This window comes from Cnephaeus nilssonii (assembly GCF_951640355.1).
Source record: "Cnephaeus nilssonii genome assembly, chromosome: 20".
NCBI lineage: Eukaryota > Metazoa > Chordata > Mammalia > Chiroptera > Vespertilionidae > Cnephaeus > Cnephaeus nilssonii.
In genome coordinates, this window is record NC_137091.1 from 7,429,047 (window position 1) to 7,452,488 (window position 23,442).

Genomic DNA, 23,442 nt, shown 5'->3' on the forward strand with positions numbered 1-23,442 from the left:
TCTCCCTTCCTCTCTGAATCAGTGGGAATCTATTTAAAAATAAATGAATAAATAGAGAAGAGCAGCCTGCAGCCGCCCCGGGCAGTTCAGAGCTGGGCTCCCGGTCCCTCCGCTGGGGCCCCGGCAGTGACTCTGAGGAAGGAGGGCCTCAGGGGCTCAGTGAGGAAGGCCTGAGTGAGGGAACACTTTGGATGGCGTCCCGCTGTGCTGTGCCCTGAGCTGTGGTTTATTTTCCTCTTTCCTCTTCCTTCTGGGGGGAGGGGCTTCTGGGAAGCCCGGGGGCGGGGGGGGAGGGGGGAGGCTGAGAGGCGGGCCCTCTGAGGGGTGAGGGTGGGTGGGGGTGGGTGGGGGTGGGTGGGGGAGGCTTTTGCAGGGGGAGCACTTGGACGGTAGGACCCCCCTCACCCACACCCGCCTCACCCACCTGTTAGCAATGCTCCCAACGATGTGGCTCAAGGAGACACACTGGGAACTGGACCAGCAAGGCACCCGGACCCTGCGAGAGGGTGCTCCCAGCTGGGATCCTGGGCCGGAGCACTTGGAAGGGGAAGTGGTCTCGGGTTTTATTTCCTGAGGAGGTCTCCCTGCACTCACTCTGAACTCTGCGGTGATTGGTCAGGATTCAGAACTCGGGTTCCCATTATTGTGCAATTGGCTAATTTGGAGGTAGGGGAGGGTAAGGCAGAGCTTTAGGTGGGGGTGGCGAGGGGGACCCTGAGAGTCAGAAGCTCATATCAAAAAATGAACCTAACATGGCCCTGAGCCCCGTTCTTTGACAGAAAACATGGCTGGTTCACTCTCAACCCGCCCCCCTGACCCTACTGCCCTGGGAGAACACCTCAACTCCTCCTCCGGGCTGTGGGCTGCAAAGACAGGGCCTTGCTGGCCCCTCTGACCTGACCTCACCCTCCTCCCTCCGCGGCCTCCGAGGGTCAGGTCCCTGGGCTGCTCCCTGGGCCCAGAACAGGCTCCCCTCCGGCCTGTGCAGGGCTAGCTCCCTCACAGGGTGCAGGGGTGCCAGGTGACTGTCCCCGATCCTGCTGGCACCCCAGCCCTGCCCCACGTCCGCCTTCCTCCTGGCGGCCAGCACTCCCATCAGAAATGACCTGCTCGGTTCTCCTTCTAGCAAACGCCTCCCACCAGGAGGTCTGCCTCTGAGGGCTGGTCCCCACTCCTGCTGGGAAGGTGCCCACACCCCTCTCCCAGGTGCCCACACCCCTCTCCCAGGGCTCAGCGCTGTCCTCCCTCAGTGGAGGAAGGGAGGGAGTGAGGGAGGTCATTTTCTGGTGAGAACAGAAAACAGAAGAGGCCTCCCCATCAGCTGGGGGTGGGGGTGGGGGTGGGGAGGCAGGAGGAGGCGGGGCTGCTGTTTTTACCCAGAAAAGCCTCCAGGTCCTGTCACCCAGGGTGGGAGGCTCCTGTCATGGGGAGGTGGGCGGATGCTGGGGAGCCGCTGGGACCTGGCCAGGCCTGTGCTCACTTCCTCCAGGCCACGCCCACTGGCCTGTGGTCAGGGGACCTGCAAGCAGCCCCAGAGCTCACCGACCACAGGGCCGCTCTCCCTCTTCTCGGCCCCGGGCCGGCCCCCTCAGCGGCGGGGTCACAGGTCTCGGTCCTTGGCTGCAGCCTGGACTCCCATCCCTGCCTGCCAGGCGCCTGACCAGGAGTGTGCCTGGCACGGGTGGCCCAGGCCCCTTCCGGTGCCCATGGGAGGCCTGCGGGGCGCCCCCACCAGGAGGGCTGGGAGCTCTGCACCCACCCTGGTCCTGTGAGCACGCCCTCTGGAGGACCTTCCGTGTGGACAGAGACCGAGCCCGCACGGCCCCACTCCCCGTCCCTGGCGGGATGTCGTCTCCTTTGCGGCTGCGCTTTTTAAATAAAACAAACAAAATGGTGCAGACAAGGGCCTGCCTGCTCCCCTCTTTCTGTTCCATCAGCCTCCACCCCCGCCCCTGCAGGCCACATTCCCCAACTTTTCCCCAAAAATATGTTTTTACTGATTTTATAGAGGAAGAGAGAGAGAGAGAGAGAGAGAGAGAGAGAGAGAGAGAGAGAGGTCATTGATGAGAGAGAATCATGGACCGGCTGCCTCCTGCACGCCGCACACTGGGGATCCAGCCCCCATCCCGAGCCTGTGCCCTGACCGGGAATCGGACCCTGACCTCCTGGGTCATACATAGGATGACGCCCAACCACTGGGCCCGCCCCCGGGCTCCTCAGCGCTTGGTGTCCGTCCTGCTGACCCACGAGGTCAGGGCAGGTGCAGCCGCAGACAACACCCCACGTGCGAGCCCCGCCGTCTCACGCCCTCCCGGGTCCTCGCTGTGGGGACCAGGTCACTGCCTGGCGTGTCCCCTCCGCTGCTCCCTGAGCCCCTCCCAGGAGCCCCCGCCTCCATCCCAGGGCCCAGCTCAGCCTAAAGGCCGTGGGGTGCCGTCGGCTTGTCGCCAGGGCACCCGGCAGGCTCAGCGATGGTCCCAGCAGGGCTGTCCGAGCACCAGCGAGGTCTGCGTGCGGCACACGCCTGGTCCGCCGCCTGGAACAGCCGCTCCTGCAGGAGGAGCTGCGGGCGGGAGGCCAGCGCTCAGGGACTAGGCCTGAGCCCCTTGTGCGGTGCACCAGCCCCCGCTTCCCACAGGGGGCCCAACGGGGGACCCCGAGTCCTGACCCAAAAACACCCTGCGACCTCCTTGTCCACAGGTCGTCGCTCAGCCACGGAGCCACGCCCACCGGGCCATACGTTTATTTTGTCCCTTAGATGCCACATAGGAGTGAGTCACGTGATCCTTGTTCTCTGACCCCAGGATGCTCTCCATGTCACCATCCTCCCTGCTGCCTCCCCATCCCTGGCTCCCCACGCCCCTCCCCGGGGACCCCTGGCCGCCCAGTGACGCCTTGTCTAAGGCCGGGCCTCTGGGCACAGAGGGGGTGGAGGTGGGTGGGCAGTGTGGTCCCTCCCGGGTGCCGCCCCCTGATGCCCTGTGCGCCCCCCACTGCCCACCACGATGGTGGAGCACTAGGCTGTTAGAGAGTAGAAATTTTTGAGCATGCTTCCTCCTAGTGGACTTAGCCTTGAATCACAAAGTAGCCTTGCAAGATAGAACACTGTCAGCTTTCTGAAGAACAGGATGACCCTGTAAATAACATGGTCATCAAGAATATGACCCTGACATTAGTTAAGAAAAACTGTTTTGTCTTAAATTGCTTGCTCTGCAAAAACAAGATGTGGTAAATGTGCTTAAAAGCAGTCCTGCACAAAGGGTCAGGGCTGCTCTCTGGACTCCCTGTGTGGAGAAAGGCAGAGCAGACACCAGTCCGCTAATAAAGGCTCCCTAAATTTTAATTTGGTCTGGACTCCAGTGGTCGTTCACTCGCATTTGCTCCACAACATGGCCAACATGGAGATCACCCGCCGGCGCATCGCCCAGGTGGAGAGCTGCTTCGGGGTGTCGGGGCAGCCACTGGCGCTGCCGGGCCGCGTGCTGCTGGGCGAGGGCGTGCTGACCAAGGAGTGCCGCAAGAAGGCCCAGCCGCGAGCCTTCTTCCTCTTCAGCGACATCCTGGTCTACGGCAGCATCGTGCTCAGCGGGCGCCGCTACCGCGCCCAGCGCGTCATCCCGTTGGAGGAGGTGACGCTGGAGCCGCTGCCCGAGACGCTGCAGGCCCGCAACCGCTGGCTGATCCGCACGGCCCGCAAGTCCTTCGTGGTGTCGGCCGCCTCGGCCACGGAGCGCCAGGAGTGGATCCGCCACATCGAGGAGTGCGTACGGCGGCAGCTGCGGGCCTCGGGCTGCGGGAAGGCCCAGTCACCCTGCATCCGCCTGCACACCCTCCTGCTCCAGAAGGCGCAGAGTCCCCGAAGCTGCCCGGCGCCCCAGGACCCCGCCCTGGCTGGTGGGCGGCGGTGGGAGAGGCACCCCCAGCACCCTCCTCCGGACATTGGGGTCTCTGTCCACTTCAGGTTGTTCTCTTTCCAGGCAGCAAACCCCACACTCACCCTCCTGGGGCCGAAGGCCATTGCTCAGCCGAGAGCTGTGCTGCCCGAGGGGCAGGTCCGGGCGCCTCCTGGGACAGAGCGGGTCCTGCTTCTCCGAGGCCGTGATCCACGGCACGTGACCCGCGACCAGACCTCCCCCAGGGACCATGGGGCTCCGGGAACCAGGCCTGCCCACCCCCTTGCTGGTGCCCGCCTGCCGGTCAGCTGGGTTCCGTCGGGCTGGGCATGTGGCTCCCCGAGCAGCGTTGCCCACCAGGCTGGGGCCGTAGCCTGCCCAGGCCTCCCGCCCCGCACTGTGTCCAGGTGTTGGGGGTTGGTGCCTCCCGGTCCTCATCCTCCTGTGCCCAGGGAAGCCATGTGTCCGGTTAGGACTAACTTCCAGTACAGAAACCTTACCAGCAGGAAGCCACCCCTTTCCCAATACTGTGATAAGAGAGCACTAAGGAATGTGGAAGGCTGATGGACCTTGGGCATTAGCAGGGCTGTGTTGAGATAATGGTGGCTCGAAGCAATTTCCTGACCTGATAACCTCAAAGTAAATGTTTACTGGACCTTACTGTCCTTTACTGATATTTACTGCCCTTAGAGACGGTGTGTCTGCTGTTTGCCAACGTTTACTGGGGGCAGGATGTGTATCTAACACGGAATGAGAAGCAGATAAGCCCAGGTTTTGGTGTGCCTCTCCAAGAGAGAGGTCCCACCTGGCCCCATGCCTCCTGATTTCATATTTCTTGTCTAGCATTTTCATTTGTGCATCGGCCCCTCCTTCAGATCCTGAACCCTGCCGCAAAACGTTGCGGCATTTTGGTGCCCAAAATCTTCTCTGTAGGAGAAGATTTGCCTGAGATAAAAACGAAGTGAAAAAGGAAATGTGGAAATTCCCCAGAAAGGTGGGACGTTCACCGCACATGAAGCTCGTGCCAGCTTCGGAGTCTCGACAGTTAGTGGACGGGCAACATTTTGATTCAGCCAGGCTATCATGGGAAGAATTTGAGTAAAAGGCAAAAACATCATTGTAAATTTTTAGCTTGCATGCTCAAGGATAAAGGTACTCTCTTAAATCAGGCTCAAGGAAAGTGAGTGCCCTTGTCATCTTTAACTAGGTGGGCTCTTGTTCGAACTGCATTATGCCCACTTTGTATTGGGGATCAAAAGTCTGTAACACCTAAGGCCCCGATCCTCCGCCTCTAGTGTGGGAAAGATTACCAGCTGGAGAAAATGGGGCTAACAGTCCTTTCACAAAAGGACTCCTTAATGCTTTGTCTGAAAATTACCATATGATGCGTCGGGACTGGCAGATTTTAGCTAAAACGGCTTTAGATGCCAGTTAGTGCTGTGGAGAGCAGAATAGGATAAGATCTGTGAATAGCAGGCTGAGATCTAGGCCGCATCTGGCTGTAAGTCCCAGGCAATGTAAAACATCTGAAAGATCCATGAAAAGAACTCTGATTTATTAAGTCTTGTCTATGTGTTATGCACGCTTATAAATATCATATATATGAGTGTCTGTTGATTGTTGTCTTATCTGTCTTCTTTGTTTGGTTTAACGTGTTTATTGTTAGTCTATTAAGCATGCCTTTAATTTATCTTCATAGAAAAGAAACAGTAGATGGCCAGGCTATTACTAAATTTCCCCAGAGCAAACAGAATGTGGGGGTGGGGAGAAGGAATATGAGCGGTACACGTGGCCGATAACACAGGTCCTAGGAAAATTCCCTAGAAAAGGGAGGTAACTAAGAAAGGCCCCAGCCCAGTGATTACTAGGTCCCTTGGTGATCCTGTAAAATGGACGTCCTCTCTCGGGAGCGTTCTTATAAGTCTCAGTTTCACCATGTTTTTATTTCCCAGTCCGTCATTGGAAATTTGGATAAATGAGACTTTCTCACAATTTAGGGATGCGTCTGGGACTTTTCTACCCTTGAAGAGAAAAAGGCTAGTTCAAGGGGGAGGCTCCCCACCCGATTTTGGGTGTCCTCTTGGCCTAAGTCCCATCCCTTCACAGATGCTATAGAATAGGCTCGAGACTGTTGTTCCTTGGAAGATGGCAAAAATGACACAAGGAAAATATACAGGCTGTGTTTGGGCAATAAGATGAGTGTTTCCTCACCCTAGCCAGTTTTGCTCAGTGGATAGAGCGTCAGTCTGCGGACTGAAGGGTCCCAGGTTCGATTCTGGTCAAGGGCATGTACCTTGGTTGTGGGCACATCCCCAGTAGAGAGTGTGCAGGAGGCAGCTGAATTGATGTTTCTCTCCCACCGATGTTTCTAACTCTCTATCCCTCTCCCTTCCTCTCTGTAAAAAATCAAAAATATATATATATATATTTTTTAAAAGATTAGTGTTTCTATAATCATGGATAGTTCTTGAATAATAATAGACCTCATTCCAAGGTTGCCTCCCAGGTCCTGAGGGCACTCCTGTTTTTATAAAGAAAAATAAAATAAAATAAAATATTTTAACATTAAAGCCACTGAAAGCCAGTGAGTTATCTCTGTTACAGAATTTGCCAAGGAAAATGCCTTGGGTAATAATAATTGGCTTTAAAATCTCAAAGTTGTTAAGGCAAAATATATATAACTAAAATGAAGAGTATATGGTAAAAAATCTTTTCAGTAGTAATTACCTCGTATATATGACTAAACATAGTTTTCCAACGTCTTTGGTAACTTAAAGCTTTGGAATTTGCTGAGTTAAATAATAAAAATTATTAAATATCTAGGTATTTTGAAATAACAGGATACTGAAATATTAATCTGAGTTTGCCTCATATGAAAATTCTAAAGGATATATTTAAATCTATTAATTGATATGCCTTGTATTTTATTTAAAATATGTCCTTAAAATATAAATTTATTTCTAATCTGAGAAATGTAAGTATTTGACTTGCTGCCTAAAAGTTGAGGCTTCTAAGAGTTAAAAGTTCAAACTAAGTTGGGAGCAATTATATAGTTGTGATAGTAGAATGCATGAAGTATGGAAATTCATTTTTAAGAAAAATTATTTTTGCATTTTCATTGAAAAATGAGTAGTTCAAAATATAGTGTAGTCTTTATGTGTACTACGTGTGGTAAAATTTCAACCTAGGATATAATATTTTATTGGCATGATTAAAAAAGAGGATTAATTCTATGGTCTGAACCAAATCTTTAATATTAAAACCAGTTTAAACTTAATTGATGTCTTTTAGAATAATTACAAAAGGTATGTAATATAATCTTTAGGTTATGTATATTTGATAGTCTTTCCAAGTTAAATTTCAGTACTTTAACCAGAGATAGCTTTGGGACATTTCAAGGGCCCTGGAATGATTCAAGGATTCATTCTCTCTTCTTAAAAGAAATATTTTTAAAGTAAATGAGGCCGATCTAATATACTTGAAATCGCGTGGGAAGCTTTATTAAATAAAAATTAAGAACTGTGTTCTACATATATGTTTAAATGTGATAGAGGTGTCAGCCTCTAAGCTTGGCAGGCAGCAGCGACATTTAAAGACAGGAGCATACATAATGCCTCAAACCCCCACCCAGCCTGCTCTTCAGATTGGCTGGGGGGTGGGGCGGCATTTGTACTTCATAAATCAAGTGTATAAGTTTACTTACTTGGCTTTTTCAATAAAGGTGCCCACTTTAATTACTTAATAAGTTAGCTATTCACAATATAATCAAGGTCTCATATAAACTCATTTATATGATAAGCCAATATTTTATGAGCAATTGGTTCTAACAAAGTCCGAAGTAAAATTTGATTACATATGAAAGTGAGCACTAGCCAAAAGGAATACTGTTTGAAAGTAAATTTAAGCCTAAAAGGGGGAAATTTTAAAATCTCTTCCACTACTATTTACAAAGTAAACTAAAAGTTATTATTCAAGCATTAAATCTCACCATTAGTAAGACACCATAAGTAAAAAGAAAGTTGGGAGGATTCCCGCTGACCTCCTGGAAAATGACCTGGTCTTGGGAGCCACGCAGGCCACCTCCCCCCCCCCCACCCTACCCTCCGGGGGTCCCTTTCCTTCTGGGTGTTTCGTGGGGATCACTTTGGTGACCCTAGTGCTCCAGTAACCCACCGCCTTTTGTAGGAACCTGGAGAGGGCGTGCGCCCGGAACCGAACTAGAGAAGGTGACTGTGGGAAACCACCAGTGTATCAATCTATGCACTTTAAGGGCACCCCTCCATCTTCATGGTCACCTGGGAGAAAATATTTTATGAATCTAGGCCAGGATATGTTTATTCCTTTTTTTTTTTTTTTATGGCTTCAACACCTTTTGTGAGAAAAATAACTCATGGTACCCTATTGATGAAGCTTGTTACAAAAGACAATGTCCAACCCCCAACGTTCCTAATGGTGAACTATATGAACAATATGAACCACAGACGGGCTTTCAATTTGATAAAGACGTTCACTTTTATAGCAGCTATGGAGATTTTGTGTGAAGCACCTGAAAAAATAGATAATGGAAAACACACGAATAGCTGGAGGTTTGTGTTTGAATTTAATGAAGTAGTGAGTTATACTTGTGACCCTTCAGGTGGACCTCAGGAGTATTCATTTGTTGGAGAGAGCAAGCTTACTTGTTCTGCGCCTGGCAATGGAATAGTGACCGTCCTCAATGTAAAGTGGTACAGTGTGAACCGCCAGTACTCAAATATGGAAAACCATTGTCAGAAATGAAAGAAAAATTTTCTACAAAGATGAGGTTGCATTTGAATGCCTGAAGGGTTTCTACTTTTATGGCAGCAAACCTCCAGTTTCAAGATATCCAGGATATCCCACGCCTCTTGAATCATCACCAACTGAAGAGATTTTCTAAACAGATCCAGGAATCATTGCTCTAATTATTCTTACTACTAGTGGCCTGGTGCATGAAATTCGTGCATTTGGGGTGTACAGTTTGATCTTTGATGGCTGAAGTTATAGTCTGAAAGGCTGCCAACTGTTCATCATTCAGAGAATTTATCAAAACCTCTGCCTGTTGTCGCTCGTACGATTGATCACATGTATTTGCATTCATTAATAAAGGATAGTCCGGAAGATTGAATGTGAACATTTCATTCCATGCAATGTGAATACCTCCTGAATTTCATTAAGGGCATGCATTTCACAATTTACATAGGCACCTTCTCTTCGGTGTAATTTCCAACAGAAATCTTCAATAAAATGAGATTTATTCTCATCCCATAATTTGTCTGCAGCAGCAGGACATCCAAACACACATATATATGCAAAAAGTTGCTGTAGTTGTTTGGGCATATTAAGGATGATTGCATCATCAAGCTATCTTTCCAGATAATGTCGTCAAGTAATAATCCTCGGTGTTTTACAGCTTCACGAAATGTATCATAAGTTACACCTCCTACAGTTCACAGATCCTCAAAACTTATCGCACCTTTTACATGCAGAAGCAAAAGTCTAAGGTAATATCGTTCTGGTTCTCTAAAGCTCACAGTGAACAGTCTACCCAATACTTTATTCCCACCCTTTTGGCGTTTTGTCCACAAAGAATTATTAAACACATAATGCTGTGGAATCTCCCATTAATAATAATTACATGCATCAGAATCTTCTCTATTCAATAAGAACCAAACCATCAAAGTTGAGTTATGCCTTTTAGCCCTGTCCAAAACTTCAGCATAAAAATACAAATTCTGATCATTTGGCAAATGAATAGCTAACCCTGTGATTGCATGAGATGGGTCATGCATTCGCATTGCAAAAAGTCTCCAAACAGCCTCAGGAGCACTCACATGCCTGGAGTCAATGAAGTCCTGTACTTCGTCACGATTGATAATATTTTTTTCAGAAATGTGAATATTTGCACAATTGTGCCCTTTATATATGTATTTAAATAAATATTTTATACTTTTAATTGATGCACAGACTTCAACATTTATATGACAGTTATATTTGAGGCACAAATATGGGTTATAAGGGACAATCCAAGTATTCTCGACAACTTTATTTCCAATAGACATGGTGCTACCCGATCTTTGTTTGTATTTGGGATATCCATCAATATTTCCCATGGTCACATTTTGAAATTCTTTCGGGTATCCCTTTGAACATTTTCCATACATGGACTATTTGGATTTTGTATTCCACATGGTCCATGTAACATATTTGATTTTACAATTTGAAAAAGTCAAGGACACGGTCTTCATCCGGAATTTCTGCCTTAACTATACGGTCAATGTCATCTTCCGTTCGTAATTTAGACTCACTATCTAATATCAATATGTGAGCGTGATGCAGTCCACGTTTCTGAAATTCAATGACATGAATTTTAGCTATTACTTTGCCAAATAAATGGAATTTACATATATCATTTAAAAGAGCATTCAGCTTAATATTAAAAACTCTGGCTACCAAGTCAGGTCTGTTTTCAACTTTTTGCCAGCATTTTAAATTGTTTGTAATATCTGCCCATTTGGGGTTGCATGTCATGGTTATGAATAAATCGGGCTTGCCATACTTCGTTACAATTGCCATAGCATCCTGATATCACTGCTGCATATATCTGGGACTACCCTCGAAAGGTGATGGAAGTATTATCATTTTACCAATCGGCACATTGTCATTTTCAGATCTAGATTTGAGGTAATCCATCAAACCACTGTATTTTTCAACTCTCAACTTAGATTGGTTTATTTTAATGAAATTTATCCAATTGGACTCCATTTTTAAAATATGAATCCACAATAAACTGTGGAGTTAACTTTCCTGCATTTAAAATAGGATTGAATGTGTCCCAGACGGGGAGGTGAAATCCATAATATTGCATTTGTGTGACTCATGTCCTTACATTTTGTCTAGTATTATTGTTGATTACACTGTCGTCTCTGAGTCTTAATGCAATATCTGTTCCCCAGCCTTTTCACCAGGTGGAAAAAGAATAGGATATGTTATTGCATCTAATGTAGGAAACAGGATACTGATTTGTTTCATTTTAGTGGAATTTGAATTATTGGGATCTGGTTTACAATGAATGAGCAAGTCCCTTTCAAAAGGAGATTCTCCATCTTCATTTCTGAATATGACAGCAACCTCGGTTACATGGGGAGAATTGTATCTACCTGCGTCACTGTTATCATCATATTTAATCACCATTATTACTTCCATGGGAGCAATACCTTTTGCTGCTGCTTCAGATTGGGCTTCCTTTTCTACCTCATGTAGCATCTTGTACGAATTTGTTAATTCATTTATTTCATGCATGGGGTTGTTGATGTTGATCATGAGTCGTTCTGAGCAGACCTGGTTTTCTGGCAGTGCTAATCTTTTACTTGTCGCTTCTGCTGTATCCAAAATATAGAGTTGAGCAAACTTCCGAGAAACACCATCTGAAGGATGTAAAGTTCCAGTATGGTGATAAACTTGTCCGTGTATTCTAAAACAGTATGGCTACAGCCATGAACAAGAAAAGGCTCCTGCTCGCATGGAGCTGAGATCTGAGCGAGGGAGGCAGGCGGTGGACGGCGTGGAGCTGTGTCCCACCCCATCTGCCCAGGCTCCCGGGGTCCCCGCCGCCCACAGGGACAGTGTGCTGTCCTGGTCTTTCTTTTTTTAAATCTTTTTTGTTGAAAGTATTACATATGTCCCCCTTTTTTCCCCATTGACCCCCTCTAGCCCGCCCCCTGCTCCCCACCTAGGCCCTCCCCATCCCAAGCCCTCCCCACCCTATAGTCTGTGTCCATGGGTTATGCATAGATGCATACACGGTCCTTGGTTGATCTCCTTTCTCCCACTTATCCTCCTCCACCTTCCTCTGAGGTTCAACAGTCTGTTCTATGATTCTGTGTCTCTGGATCTATTTTGTTCATCAGTTTATTTCTTTAAAATATATTTTTATTGATTTCACAGAGGAAGGGAGAGGGAGAGAGAGATAGAAACATCAATGATGAGAGAGAACCATGGATCGGCTGCCACCTGCATGCCTCCTACTGGGGATCGAGCCCACAAACCCAGCAAGGGCCATGACCCAGAATCGAACTGTGGTCTCCTGGTCCACAGGTCGATGCTCAGCCATGGAGCCACGCCCACCAGGCCATCCTTTTTTGTTCCTTAGATGCCACATAGGAGTGAGCTGACGTGATCCTTGCTGTTCTCTGACCCTAGGATGCTCTCCATGTCACCATCCTCCCAGCTGCCTCCCCACTGCTGGCTCCCCATGGCCCTCCCTGGGTACCCCTCGCCTCCCAGTGACTCCTTGTCTAAGGCTCGGCCTCTGGGCATGGAGGGTGGTGGAGGTGGGTGGGCAGTGTGCTGCCCCCTGACACCCTGTGCGCCCTCCACAGCCCACGACGATGGTGGAGCACCTGGCCAACACGGAGATCAACCCCCAGCGCATCGCCCAGGTGGAGAGCTGCTTCCGAGCGCCGGGGCAGCCGCTGGCACTGCCCGGCCGTGCTGCTGGGCGAGGGCGTGCTGACCAAGGAGTGCCACCGGAAGGCCCAGCCGCGCCCTTTCTTCCTCTTCAGCGACATCCCCAATGGCCCCGCCCCCACCAGCCTGATCACCCACAACTGCCAACCCATCCTGGCCTGATCACCCACTACTGCCTTCCCCTCTTGGCCTCTAACTGCCTCTACCTCAGTCCCACCACCATGGCTTTGTCTAGAAGAACATCCGGAAGGTCTCCTGGAAGGTCTCCCAGTCTAATTAGCACACTACCCTTTTATTAGTATAGATACACGTCTGCGTTTTTCCAAGTTTTTGGCAATCAGCATTGAAAAATAAAGGGAAACGAATCCTTTTCAAAGACCATGGTTAAACCGAGTGGATGCACACAACCTTGATTGACAAGAGGGGCGGGGCAGGGGCAGCCGAGGAGGAAGTCCTCTTATGCTTGTACCTGATTGTGGACCAGCCTGGGGTGGCCTCTTCAAAAATAACAAAGTGAAGGTTTTTACAAGGAAATAAGCCCAGGGGCTGAGCAGGCCTGAGGGGAGCCGGGTAAGTACCTTCAGCCCCGAGGGGGGCTCTGGGGCCCAAAGCCCACTGCCAGCCTCCCAGGACCCGGCTCGTCATGGGTGAGGGCTCAGCCTGGCATGGGGCCTCCAGCCCCCGGGGTCAGGGGTGGGGCCTCCAGCCCTTGGGGTCAGGGGGGGCGCATCTCCTCCCCAGGCTGTTTCTCAGGGGAAAGGCAGGCCGGCCAAGGAGGGGGAGCTTCAGTGGTGTGGGACCTCTGACCCCTGTGCCCCTGTGCCTGGCAGAGGACGACCCCACGTGAGTAACCCCGGTCACCTTGTCTGAGGAGAAGCATCCAGATGGGCCGCCCTGCCCAGCCCCCGAGCAGCACAGACGTGATCAAGGCAGGCGGCCACCCTGGGCCCAGGCAGCTGGAGGGCAACGTCTGAGACCAAAGACTCTGTTCTTCCTGAAGCCCCAGGTTCCATCCACCCTCCAGGTTTCTGTGCACATGGAGTGGGGGCTCTTACATCCTGGGCAGGAGGGCACCCCCTATGCACACACACACTCACACACAGACACACACTCACACACACACACACACACACACACACACACACACACACACATACAGACTACCAGGGAGGTGGAGCAGCGCCCCCTGGTGACACAGGGAGGCTGGAAAGGCGGCCTCAGGCAGGGAATCCCCAGCTTCCTTCCACATTTAAAGTCCCCAGCCCCAGGCCTTCCCTTTGTCCCTGGCGGTGGGGGTGCACGCCTCCCGGGTTAGCGATCATTTCAGGAATCGGAGGGCAAAGACTGTTCAGAACCGTGTGGGGTCGCAGACGGGCCTGCGGTTCTGGAGGCAGGACAGTGTGGGACTTTAGGGCGGTCTCTTCTCAGGGGTCGTCCTGGTCCACCAGGTCACCAGGAGCACAGCTCTTCCTGCCGCAGCGACTCCCCCAGCGGACCCAGAGGGGTGAGGCCGGGCCGCTGGACCGGTGCCCTTGGTGCCCCCCACTCCTCACCATGAGGCCCCTCGGAAGGGACTGGGGGGGCAGGGGGTGCTCTCAGGGGCCGCATGACTCCAGCAGGGCCTGGAGGGGCCCCAGTCCCGCCAGGGGGGCCCGGACAGAGTCACCTTCACAGCCGAGCGGCTGACCCCTCCGCCCTCCGTGTCAGGAGCGGGACGCAGAGCCTGTCCCCGGGGCAGCCACAGGCGCCTCTGCTCGGCAGCTGCCCACGGGCCGTGCCCACGTCATCTTCATCAGTATTGCCCAGACCAGGACCCAGCACATGGCCCCCAGGCGCCCACCAAGTTAGGTGCCCCCTGAGTTAGGTGCCCCCCGAGTTAGGTGCCCCCGAGCCTAGTCGCCGTACTGCACCTCGGCCTGCAGCTCCTTGGTGACGTAGCCCACGAGCAGCGCCAGCAGCCGCTCCTGCAGGGCCTCGCTGCCCATGACCAGCATGGTGAGCTGCACGGCGTCCGTCCACTCCAGGTGCCTGACGATGGCCGTGACCTGGCTGAGCAGCTTCTCTTGCTCGGCGGGCGGCAGCTCCATGAGGATCTGGGGGACCGGCTTAAACTGCCCGCTCGTCATCCAGGCCCCTAAGAGCCCCCCGACGGCGCCCCCTGGGGGAGAGGAGGTTCGGTTAGTCAGGCTGTTCACAATGCCGGCCTCAGAGCTCGCTGGGAGCTCGTAACAGGATTCAGGTGGCAGCCCATGGCTCGGGCCACAGCCCGTGGTCCGGGCCACAGCTGTGGTCCGGGTCACAGCCCGTGGTTTGGGTCACAGCCGTGGTCCGAGTCACAGCCCGTGGTCCGGGTCACAGCCCGTGGTCCGGGTCACAGCCCGTGGTCTGGGTCACAGCCGTGGTCCGAGTCACAGCCCGTGGTCCGGGTCACAGCCTGTGGTCCGGGTCACAGTCCGTGGTCCAAGTCACAGCCCGTGGTCCGTGTCACAGCCCGTGGTCTGGGTCACAGTCCGTGGTCGGGGTCACAGCCCGTGGTCCGAGTCACAGCTGTAGTCCGGGTCACAGCCCGTGGTCTGGTTCTCAGTTCGTGGTCTGGGTCACAGCCCGTGGTTGGGGTCACCAAGGAATCCCCCTGCTCTCAGACTAGAGGGAGCAACTCACTTGACCTCCAAGGGACCATGGGAAGCGGCCAAACCTCCCTCATCACCACAGACTGGTCCCCAGATGGGAGGAGGGGTGTGACCAGGGGCAGGTGCATTGTGGGAGACCGTGGGCGGCTTCTCCTGCACAGACTGGGGACGGGGGCGGGGGGGGGGGGGCGGGGTGGAGAGGGGGGCGGGCGCTCTCTGAACAGCTACCGTGAGCGGCCAGAGGCCTGTTCCCAGCTCCCCCTGTCCCTGCAATAAGACAGGAACGGGCCTACCCAGGGGCACAGGGCACACCCCTCGCGCAGGGCGCCCTCCAGTCCGCATGCACGGCCCCACAGGAGGGGCGCCTGCGCTTCTGAGACACGACACGTGTGTTCCCCGGACACGTCTGTCCACAAAGGCCGTGTCTCAGACTCAGCTCCCAGCCCCTCCCGCGGGTCGCCGGCTCCTGTGAGGCCCCTGTGGACCCGAGGCTTCATCCCCCACCCGCGGGGCCCTGCACTCACCAACGGCCAGTCCCGGCGGGCCCCCGACCAGGCCCCCGACAAACGCCACGGCGCCGGTGACCAGGGCGCCCCGCCCCGCGTGCTTGACGGCCGCCTTCATCTTCCTCGCCTCCGAGAGGGAGCACAGCAGCTTCATGGCGTCCTCCACCATCAGGGGCATCGCGTGCCCCGCCGGCCTGCGGGAGGGAGGGTTCCCACGCGTCAGTGTTCCCACCCGAAGCTCGCTCTTCCCAGTGTCCAGGGCGGACCCTGCTCCCGGAGGACCCCAGCTCTGCCGTGGGCGAGAGGACAGCACCGTCAGGTGACCAGTCCTCTGTCACGGAGAAAGCGGGGTGGCCGGTAGTCAATAAGCAAACAGGCCCGGCCAGCATGGCTCAGTGATTGAGCATCGACCTATGACCCAGGAGGTCAGGGTTCAAATTCCCATCAGGGCACAGGCCCGGGTTGTGGGCTCCATCCTCAGTGAGGGGCATGCAGGAGGCAGCCCATCGATGATTCTCTCATCACTGATATCTCTCTCTCTCTCCCCCTCCCTCTCCTTTACTCTCTGAAATCAAGGAAAAGAGAAAAAAAGAAGAAGAAAAAAGCAACCGCTGTAAAAGGCAACCCACCTCTACTCGTGGGCCGGGCTGCGGCAGGAAGACGCACCAGCCAGAGGAGAAAAGGTTCAAACAATCCCAGAGACCCAAGGACACGTGGATCCTACGGAGCAGAACCTGACCTTTGGAACAAGATGACAGCAAGTCTCTGGGGTCAGAAGGCTGTTTGCCCAGCTGGCAGGTGGGACATGGCAGGGCGGGGCGGGCTCTGCCCAGGGTCCGGGGGATGGAGCGCCCCCGCCTGGCGGGGCTGGGAAATAAAATCAAAGCGGAGCTATTTCCAGCTTGAGCTGCAGCCAAGCCAAGCAGGCACCTCCCTCTCCCTCTCCCTCTCCCTCCCCCTCCAAGAGATGACGCATGCTGACAGCTGCTGAGGCCCAGGAGGCCACAGGGCAGCCCCTTGCTCCATGTCTGTGGGTTGATGAGGGCTTTTTTTAAACCACGGGCAATCCGGACCCGTCTCCAATGTGCAACTGTCCTCCTGGTCCCGGGGGAAAACGGGGAGTTCTCAGATCAAATCCCGGATCTGCCCCACCCACAGGCAGGGTTTCGGAACTTCTCGCAGGCCCAGGAGAGCTGAGGTCCCCTGCGCCGGCTCCTGCACGACCCCACTGGGGATCAATCCCACAACCCGGGCCTGTGCCCTGACAGGAATGGAACCGTGACCTGGTTCATGGGTGGACCCTCAAGCTCTGAGCCACGCCGGCTGGGCCCTCTGACATTCCCCAAATCATGGGTCCTCCAAGGGCACAGCTCACTGAAGGTCATGTCAGCCCAGCAGCCTGGTGGGGGGGACGCTGCCTTCACAGGAGCCCAGGGGGTCTCCAGCCGGACCCGGCGTCCCTGACTCCGTCCTCGAGTCAGAAATTGGGAAACAGCATCGGCCAGACGCCAGACCAGTCTGTCTGCCAGGTGGGGTTTGAGGCAGCGGAGGGCGGGCCCTGCAGGGCCTGGGGCTGGCAGGTTGGGGGTGGGGAGGCCTGGGCCCGCTCCACTCCCCAGAGTCCTGGTCCCCCAAACCCCTCCTGACTCCCCTGTGGCCCAGAGAACTGTGTGCAGAGATAACAAGAAAGCAGTCTGCCTCCTGGCGGAGGACCAGGGGCTGAAAATGAAAACTCGGCGGAGACTCAGGCCACGGGGTCAGGTCATCTGCACCAGCGGACTGGGACTCGTGTTCCTTCCCGGGACTCAGTTCCCCTCCCGGCTCGGAAACGCCCCCTGCCCTGGGCCCCTCATCGCAACACGATTTGGGGTTCTGCCGGGAGCAGTGACTCCCCGAGAGCTATTTTTATTCATCGCAGACCCGTGCCTGTTGCTCCCCTTTGGAAGGCCTTTTCTTTCTAGGGGAACAGTTGCTGGCGTTTAAATCGGGAGATGGCACATGCCCCTCGGAGCCCGTCCCTGCCGAAAAGTCAGAGGGCCGGCCGCAAGGACCTGCCTTCCCCGGCAACCGAGGCCGGAGCAGCGCTGCGCCCGGCCTGGCCATGCTCTTCCAACTCTCTTTTTTAAAGACTCAAGAAGCTACCAGGCCCGGCCAAAACGCACCCCCTCCTACACCGCTGACACACCTCCCGGGTCACCCCTAACCCCTCGCTCAGAGCCTCCTCCCGCGGGCTGGCCAGGTGCGCGCACGTTCGCAGGTGCCGCCAGGACTCCACCGCGCCCGTAACACCCGCCCCGACGCGCGCCCGGCCCGGCGGCAGGACACACCCCGCACACGGGTGACGGGGCAGGGACACAGGTACCTGGGGCACCGGCTCCCTGCGGGAGGTCACACACACCCCTTCCCTGGCTGGTGCGGCGAGTGACGGGCCTGGCACCGGGTCCCCGCGGGGCGCTGGGTGCGGCCGGGGTCAGGCGCCCGGGGCCACCCTCGTTCGCGCTTCCGCTTCCTCCGGGCCGACCGCACGCTCCGCGCTCCACGTCTCCATCCGGAAAATGAATGAACCGCCCGGGTCCGCCCGCCAGTGCAGGTCAGCCCCGCGGGCCCCGGACTCGCGCGCCTCTCCCCGGCCGCCCCTTCCGGCCCCGCCCGCGGGCGCTCACCTGCTGGAGGCCGGCGCGCGGTCACCCGCCGCCTCCCGGGGACTCGGGCCGCGCGCCCGAGGGTCACCCAGACCGTGAGCTCCGCGCGCAGGCCCCGCCCTCCCGCCTTCCGGCTCGGGCGCGGGGACCTTCCGGGTCGCCATGGAACACGGAGCAGCGGGACCGGGTCCTCAGGCCGCAGCCACTGCGCTCGGGTCCCTGGTCACCAACCTCTCGGGAGGACTCCGGGCAGGGCGTGCGCCCCTCCGACCCGGCCCGGCCCCCGGGTCTGCTGTGTGGCCCCAAGGGCACCCCTGCCCTTCACCCCGCCCCACACGGAGCCCCTGTCTCCCTTGGGCTCTGTGGGCCTCGGGTCTAGGGACCCACCTCCTCCCCAGCCCACGAGCCAGAGCACAGGGCCTGGGAGGAAGGGGCTAAGTTAGTGTTTGGTGACTGACAGGCCAGAGTCTAATAGCCGGGCCTCAGGCCTGGGGGCGGGGGTGGGGTGGGGCGGAGGTTGGGAGAGAGGGGACCTGGAAAGGCCAAGGGCAGCTTCACTCCTAGGGCTCCAGGACCAAGCTGATGGGGAGCCGGGAGGGTGCAAAGGGCCTGAGGAGTGTGGGGTAACAGGGCCCCGCAGATCCCCAAGTCCCCAAGTTAGAGATTGCTTGTAAGGTCATCTGCACCAGCGGACACGCGTTCCAGCCCAGCTCCGGGGGTGGGGAGGAGAGGGGAGCCCACGCTTGGGCCTGGAAGAGGTTCGGTTTCTCTGCGGGCAGCGCCCCCTGGCGGCCCATGAAATCACGGCGGCTCTCTCCTTCCAAGGAGAAGCGGAAGGGGGACCAGGAGGGGAAATACCACCTAAGTGCTGAGTGAATAGCGGTTCCATTGTTCGGCTTAGGGAATCATGACAGGAAAACGATGTCTGCACCTGTTCAGTTCGAGCTGGTTTAGGCCTAACTACACAGTACATGTCAGCAACAATGTAACAACTAATTACACAGTGATATCAGCAACAATGTAACAACTAACTACACAGTGATGTCAGCAACAATGTAACAACATAACTAACCTCCCAGTGATGCCAGCAACAATGTCACAACATAACTAACCACCCAGTGATGTCAGCAACAATGTAACAGCTTAACTAACCACCCAGTGATGCCAGAACAATGTAACAAAACTAACCACCCAGTGATGTCAGCAACAATGTGACAGCATAACTAACCACCCAGTGATGCCAGCAACAATGTAACAACATAACTAACCACCCAGTGATGCCAGCAACAATGTAACAGCATAACTTGCACCCTGGCCCTGCCCTTTTAACCTTTACATCGTAGTTTTACTTGACTTGTTCTGTGTGCTGGTGGGTGTAGACCCACAAACACTTCCCACCGTGCTGCGGTTGCCTGCGGTGGTCAGCACACTGACACGCTGTGCAGGCGTGTGGCCCGGGAGAGACAGTGCACTCCAGGGCGTGTGCACAACCACAGAACTGCCCGACGACGCGTTTCCCGGAGTGTATCCCCATCGTCAGTGACGCCCGGCTGCACAGCTGTGTACAGTTTCAACCACTTTATCGAGCTGTGATCAGCACACAGAAAGCTGTTCATATTCAATATCTAAAACTCGATAAATCTGGGGCAAGTACACACCCATGAAACCATCAGCACCATCAAGGCCATCAGTACATCTGTCAGCTCTGGAGGTTCCCTGCTGCCCCCGCTCTGATATAATAGAGTGTGTGTGTGTGTGTGTGTGTGTGTGTGTGTGTGAACACAGAGCCCTGGCCGGCTTGGCTCAGTGGCCTGTGGACTGAATGATCCCAGGTTTGATTCTGGTCATGGGCCTGTACCTGGGTTGCAGGCTCCTCCCGGGTCAGGGCACATGCGGGCAGCAACCAGTCGATGTGTCTCTCTCACATCCACGTTTCTCTCTGTTCCTCCCCCTCCTTTCCACTCTCAGTGCCCGGGGCAGCAGAGCCAACTGCGGGCGGATGCTGCCCAGCGCTCCAGACGTGTTTCCATCCCCGAACCTGTCCCGTCATCACGTATACCTTAGTTACCCGTGCTCCCCTCCCCGCTCCCCTGTCCCCCTGCAGGGAGGCCGGAAGCGTTAGCCAGGGCTCCCCTGGCGGCAGGGCCAAACCCGTTGTACCCCTAACGGGGAGCTTTAGCTTGAGTTGGGGTGACTGAGGCTGCGCCCCAGCCCAGGTTAGGGAGAGCCCAGCTCCGGGGTGGGGAGGAGAGGGGAGCCCAGGCTTGGGCCTGGAGGAGGTTCCCTTTCTCTGCGGGCAGCGCCCCCTGGCGGCCCATGAAATCACGGCGGCTCACTCCTTCCCTGGAGACTGGGAGGGGGACCAGGAGGGGAAGAGGCTTCTAGGTGGGTTCTGGGGAAGGAGAGCGGGAAGGAGAGCGGTGAGAATCACGCACACCTTCGGCCCGTCAGGTCTGAGGCCACGAAACGCGGTGACACGGGTACCGCACCCTCCCCGTGGCGGCGGGGCCTCCCGCGTGGGGTCCCCAGAGCACAGCGATGCGCACAGCCCTGAGGCCGGCCCGGGTGGAGTCATTCCGTTTCCCCGTGCCTCGGTTTCCTCATTGGGAAAGGGCCGTGATAGAGCTGGTTCCCCCGGGACTGTCCGGGAGACCCCAGGAGGCCGTGCGGGGAGGTTCTAAATGGTTCTGGTTGTCCTGTCCAGTGTGGCTCAGTGGATAGAGCCTCGACCTGTGGACTGAAGGGTCCTGGGTTTGAATCTGGTCAAGGACACGTATCTCGGTTGCAGGCTGGATCCCTCGTCCTGGTCAGGGCGCAGAAAGAGGCAACCCATGTGTCTCTCTCACATTGATGTTTCTCTCTCTGTCTCCCCCCCTCCCTGCCACTCCCTCTAAAATCAACGGAAAAATGTCCTCAGGTGAGGATTAACCAAACAAAAAGAAGAAATAGAAATAACTGCTCTCGCTCACATCGCAGGCTGTGAGAGGAACAGCGTCAGTAAAGCCCCAGGTGAGCGGCAGGCACCCAGAGGGCCAGGAGGCCGACCCCACACCCCCACACTGCACCCCATTCCCCAGCCCCACAATGCCCCTGAGGGCGAGGCTGTGTTCACAGAGCCAGCTGGAGCCAGAACTCAGATGGGGTCTCCTGAGGCCAGAACCCCCACCCTCACCCCCACCCCGCTCCCCCAGAGGCTGAGCGAGCCAGCCCCTTCCTCACACGGCTCTTTCGGGAGAAACTCCAGGCACAGGCCACCCCCCCCCCCCCCCCACACACACACACACCCTCCCCCATTACCTCTTAACTAGAGCGCACGAGAGAACTTCACATCATTTTGGAAACTGAAAACTGAGATGTTATGCCCTGGCTGGTATGGCTTAGTGGTTGAGCGTCGACCTATGAACCAGGAGGTCACGGTTCAATTCCTGGTCAAGGGCACATGCCTGGGTTGCAGGCTCGATCCCCAGTGTGGGGCATGCAGGAGGCAGCCGATCATCATTGATCTTTCTATCTCTCCCTCTCTCTTTCTCTCTGAAATCAATTTTAAAATATATTTAAAATAATAATAATAATAATTTTTAAAAGCCAGAAATTCTAAGTTAGAATTCACAAAAGCAACTCTATAGAACTGAGATTCACTCTGAAATCCATTTGTTGAGAGAATACAGTGATGCCCTACTTCTAAATCTGCTGTTGCCTGGCTGAAATGGCTCAGTGGTTGAGTGTTGACCTAGGAACCAGGAGGTCATGGCTGGATTCCCGGTCAGGGCACAGGCCTGGGCTGCAGTCTCGATCCCCAGTGGGGGGCGTGCAGGAGGCAGCCGGTCCATGATTCTCTCTGATCATTGATGTTTCTCTCTCTCTCCCTTCCTCTCTGAAATCAATTATATTTGTACTAGAGGCCCGATGCATGAAATTTGTGCCAGAGTAGGCCTTCCTTCCCCCGGCTGCCGGCACCAGCTTCCCTCTGGCACCCGGGACCTGGGCTTCCCTCGAAGCCTCAGCTTTGTCCGGAAGGATGTCTGGTCTAATTAGCATATTACGCTTTTATTATTATAGATAATCTACTGTTAGATTTGAGATTGCAAATAAAGTGTGGGGCCCGGAGCCAGGTCACAGGTGGCCCCGAGGGGCCCCGCACGGCCAGGCTGCTACCAAGGAAACTCTTTGTAAAAATCCGCCCGTCTTCCTTCTCAGGTCCCGCGGGAGAGCCCGCCGCGCCGGGAAGACTTGGTCTCCGTCGGAGAAGAGCCGTGTCCGTGGTGGCGTGGAACATGCCATTCTCACGGGAGTATGTCTGTAATCGCCCCGTTTCCCGCATAACGCCGTGCCGGGCCAATGGGCTTTCGCTGTGTGGCCGTGTCTGCCATGTGAGGTCTCATACAGGACATCACGGAGCCGCTGCTGTGATTCCGGAGGGTTCTTTCCAGCTGCTGGGGGCGGGCCGCTCCTCTGGGGTTGGGGGGTCCCTGTGGGGGTGTGGGACTGTGGTCTGTTAGGGCTTTAGTTCAGTGGGAGTGTTTCCTTTGCTTCGCACGTGCTGGGGCTGAGCCACCCCCGCGTGCTGCTTGCTGTTGGCACCAGTCTAGATGATTCCCTGCCTACCCGCCTGCATCAGCCAGCGCAGGCCCAGCACACGCCCTGCCCTGTGGGGGCTCACACCACAGACACCGTCCCTCGTCCCTCGGGGCTCTGGAGGCCTAGGCCAAGGTCGAGGGGCGGGCCGTGGTGAGCGCCTCCCGAGGCCGCCTCCTGGGCTTGCGGGCGGCCGCCCCCTCTCCTCTGTGCGCGGGGAGCAGTGATGTTGGGGTTCCAGCATGTGGGTTTGGGGGCAAGCAATTCAGTCCAGAGGGCTGCACAACTGTCTACTAAGATTGGTGAAGCCCCAGCCGGTTGCTCAGTGGTTAGAGTGTCGGCCCAGGGACTGAAGGGTCTCAGGTTGGATTCCTGGTCAGGACACAGGCCCGAGTTGCAGGCTCGATCCCCAGTAGGGCGCATGCAGGAGGCGGCTGATCCATGATTCTCTCTCATCACTGATGTTTCTCTCTCTCCCTCTCCCTTCCTCTCTGACATCAATAAAATATATTTTAAAAAACAGAACAAAAAACCGGTCGCCTTCTCAGTCGAGTGACCCCATGTGACCAGTCTGAAACCTCACCCGCCCACGCTGAGCAGCTCAGCTCGATCGAGGCCACGGCGGCGTTTCTTTTAGGTGGCGGGTCGGTCCATGCACGCCACTTTGCACCGAAATCACTAGAACAGGCGTGTCCCCACGTCTGTCCCT

The 23,442-nt window shown here is 55.1% G+C and overlaps 1 protein-coding gene, 1 long non-coding RNA gene and 1 pseudogene across 8 annotated transcripts; 2 read left to right on the forward strand and 1 right to left on the reverse strand.

Annotated features, from left to right (window-relative positions):
* Positions 1-3,389: 3,389 nt before the first annotated feature.
* Positions 3,390-8,964, forward strand: LOC307092452 (annotated as a pseudogene). The gene is made up of 2 exons: positions 3,390-4,052; positions 8,216-8,964. The product of its transcript is annotated as an uncharacterized misc_RNA (transcript).
* A 1,465-nt stretch (positions 8,965-10,429) lies between these two features.
* On the reverse strand, positions 10,430-18,444 carry LOC307115880 (protein C19orf12 homolog). 6 transcript variants are annotated; one of them, XM_079799376.1, is made up of 5 exons: positions 18,180-18,216; positions 16,146-16,255; positions 15,535-15,710; positions 14,291-14,538; positions 10,430-11,338 (listed from the first exon to the last, which is right to left on the reverse strand). In XM_079799376.1, the coding sequence occupies exons 3-5, from the start codon at positions 15,692-15,694 to the stop codon at positions 11,270-11,272; spliced, it is 477 nt and encodes a 158-aa protein (XP_079655502.1). In that variant the 5' UTR covers positions 15,695-15,710; positions 16,146-16,255; positions 18,180-18,216; the 3' UTR covers positions 10,430-11,269. The 6 variants fall into 6 exon arrangements, with proteins under 6 accessions (XP_079655502.1, XP_079655503.1, XP_079655501.1 ...); XM_079799377.1 differs by lacking the exons at positions 16,146-16,255; positions 18,180-18,216 and adding an exon at positions 17,915-18,158; XM_079799375.1 differs by lacking the exons at positions 16,146-16,255; positions 18,180-18,216 and adding an exon at positions 16,256-17,839.
* On the forward strand, positions 18,019-23,210 carry LOC307115881. The gene is made up of 3 exons (XR_013815140.1): positions 18,019-18,106; positions 21,076-21,167; positions 22,356-23,210. It is a non-coding gene; the product is annotated as an uncharacterized lncRNA (long non-coding RNA).
* Positions 23,211-23,442: the final 232 nt, after the last annotated feature.

Bases quoted from the DNA above. Each gene is read 5' to 3' on its own strand.
- LOC307115880 (XM_079799372.1), bottom strand. From the start codon at position 18,322: ATGGCGACCCGGAAGGTCCCCGCGCCCGAGCCGGAAGGCGGGAGGGCG. The intron at 15,711-18,179 runs GTGAGCGCCCGC...TCCCTCCCGCAG, and splicing joins CGCGCGCCGGCCTCCAGCAG to GCCGGCGGGGCACGCGATGC. The intron at 14,539-15,534 runs GTGAGTGCAGGG...CCTCTCCCCCAG, and splicing joins CCCGCCGGGACTGGCCGTTG to GGGGCGCCGTCGGGGGGCTC.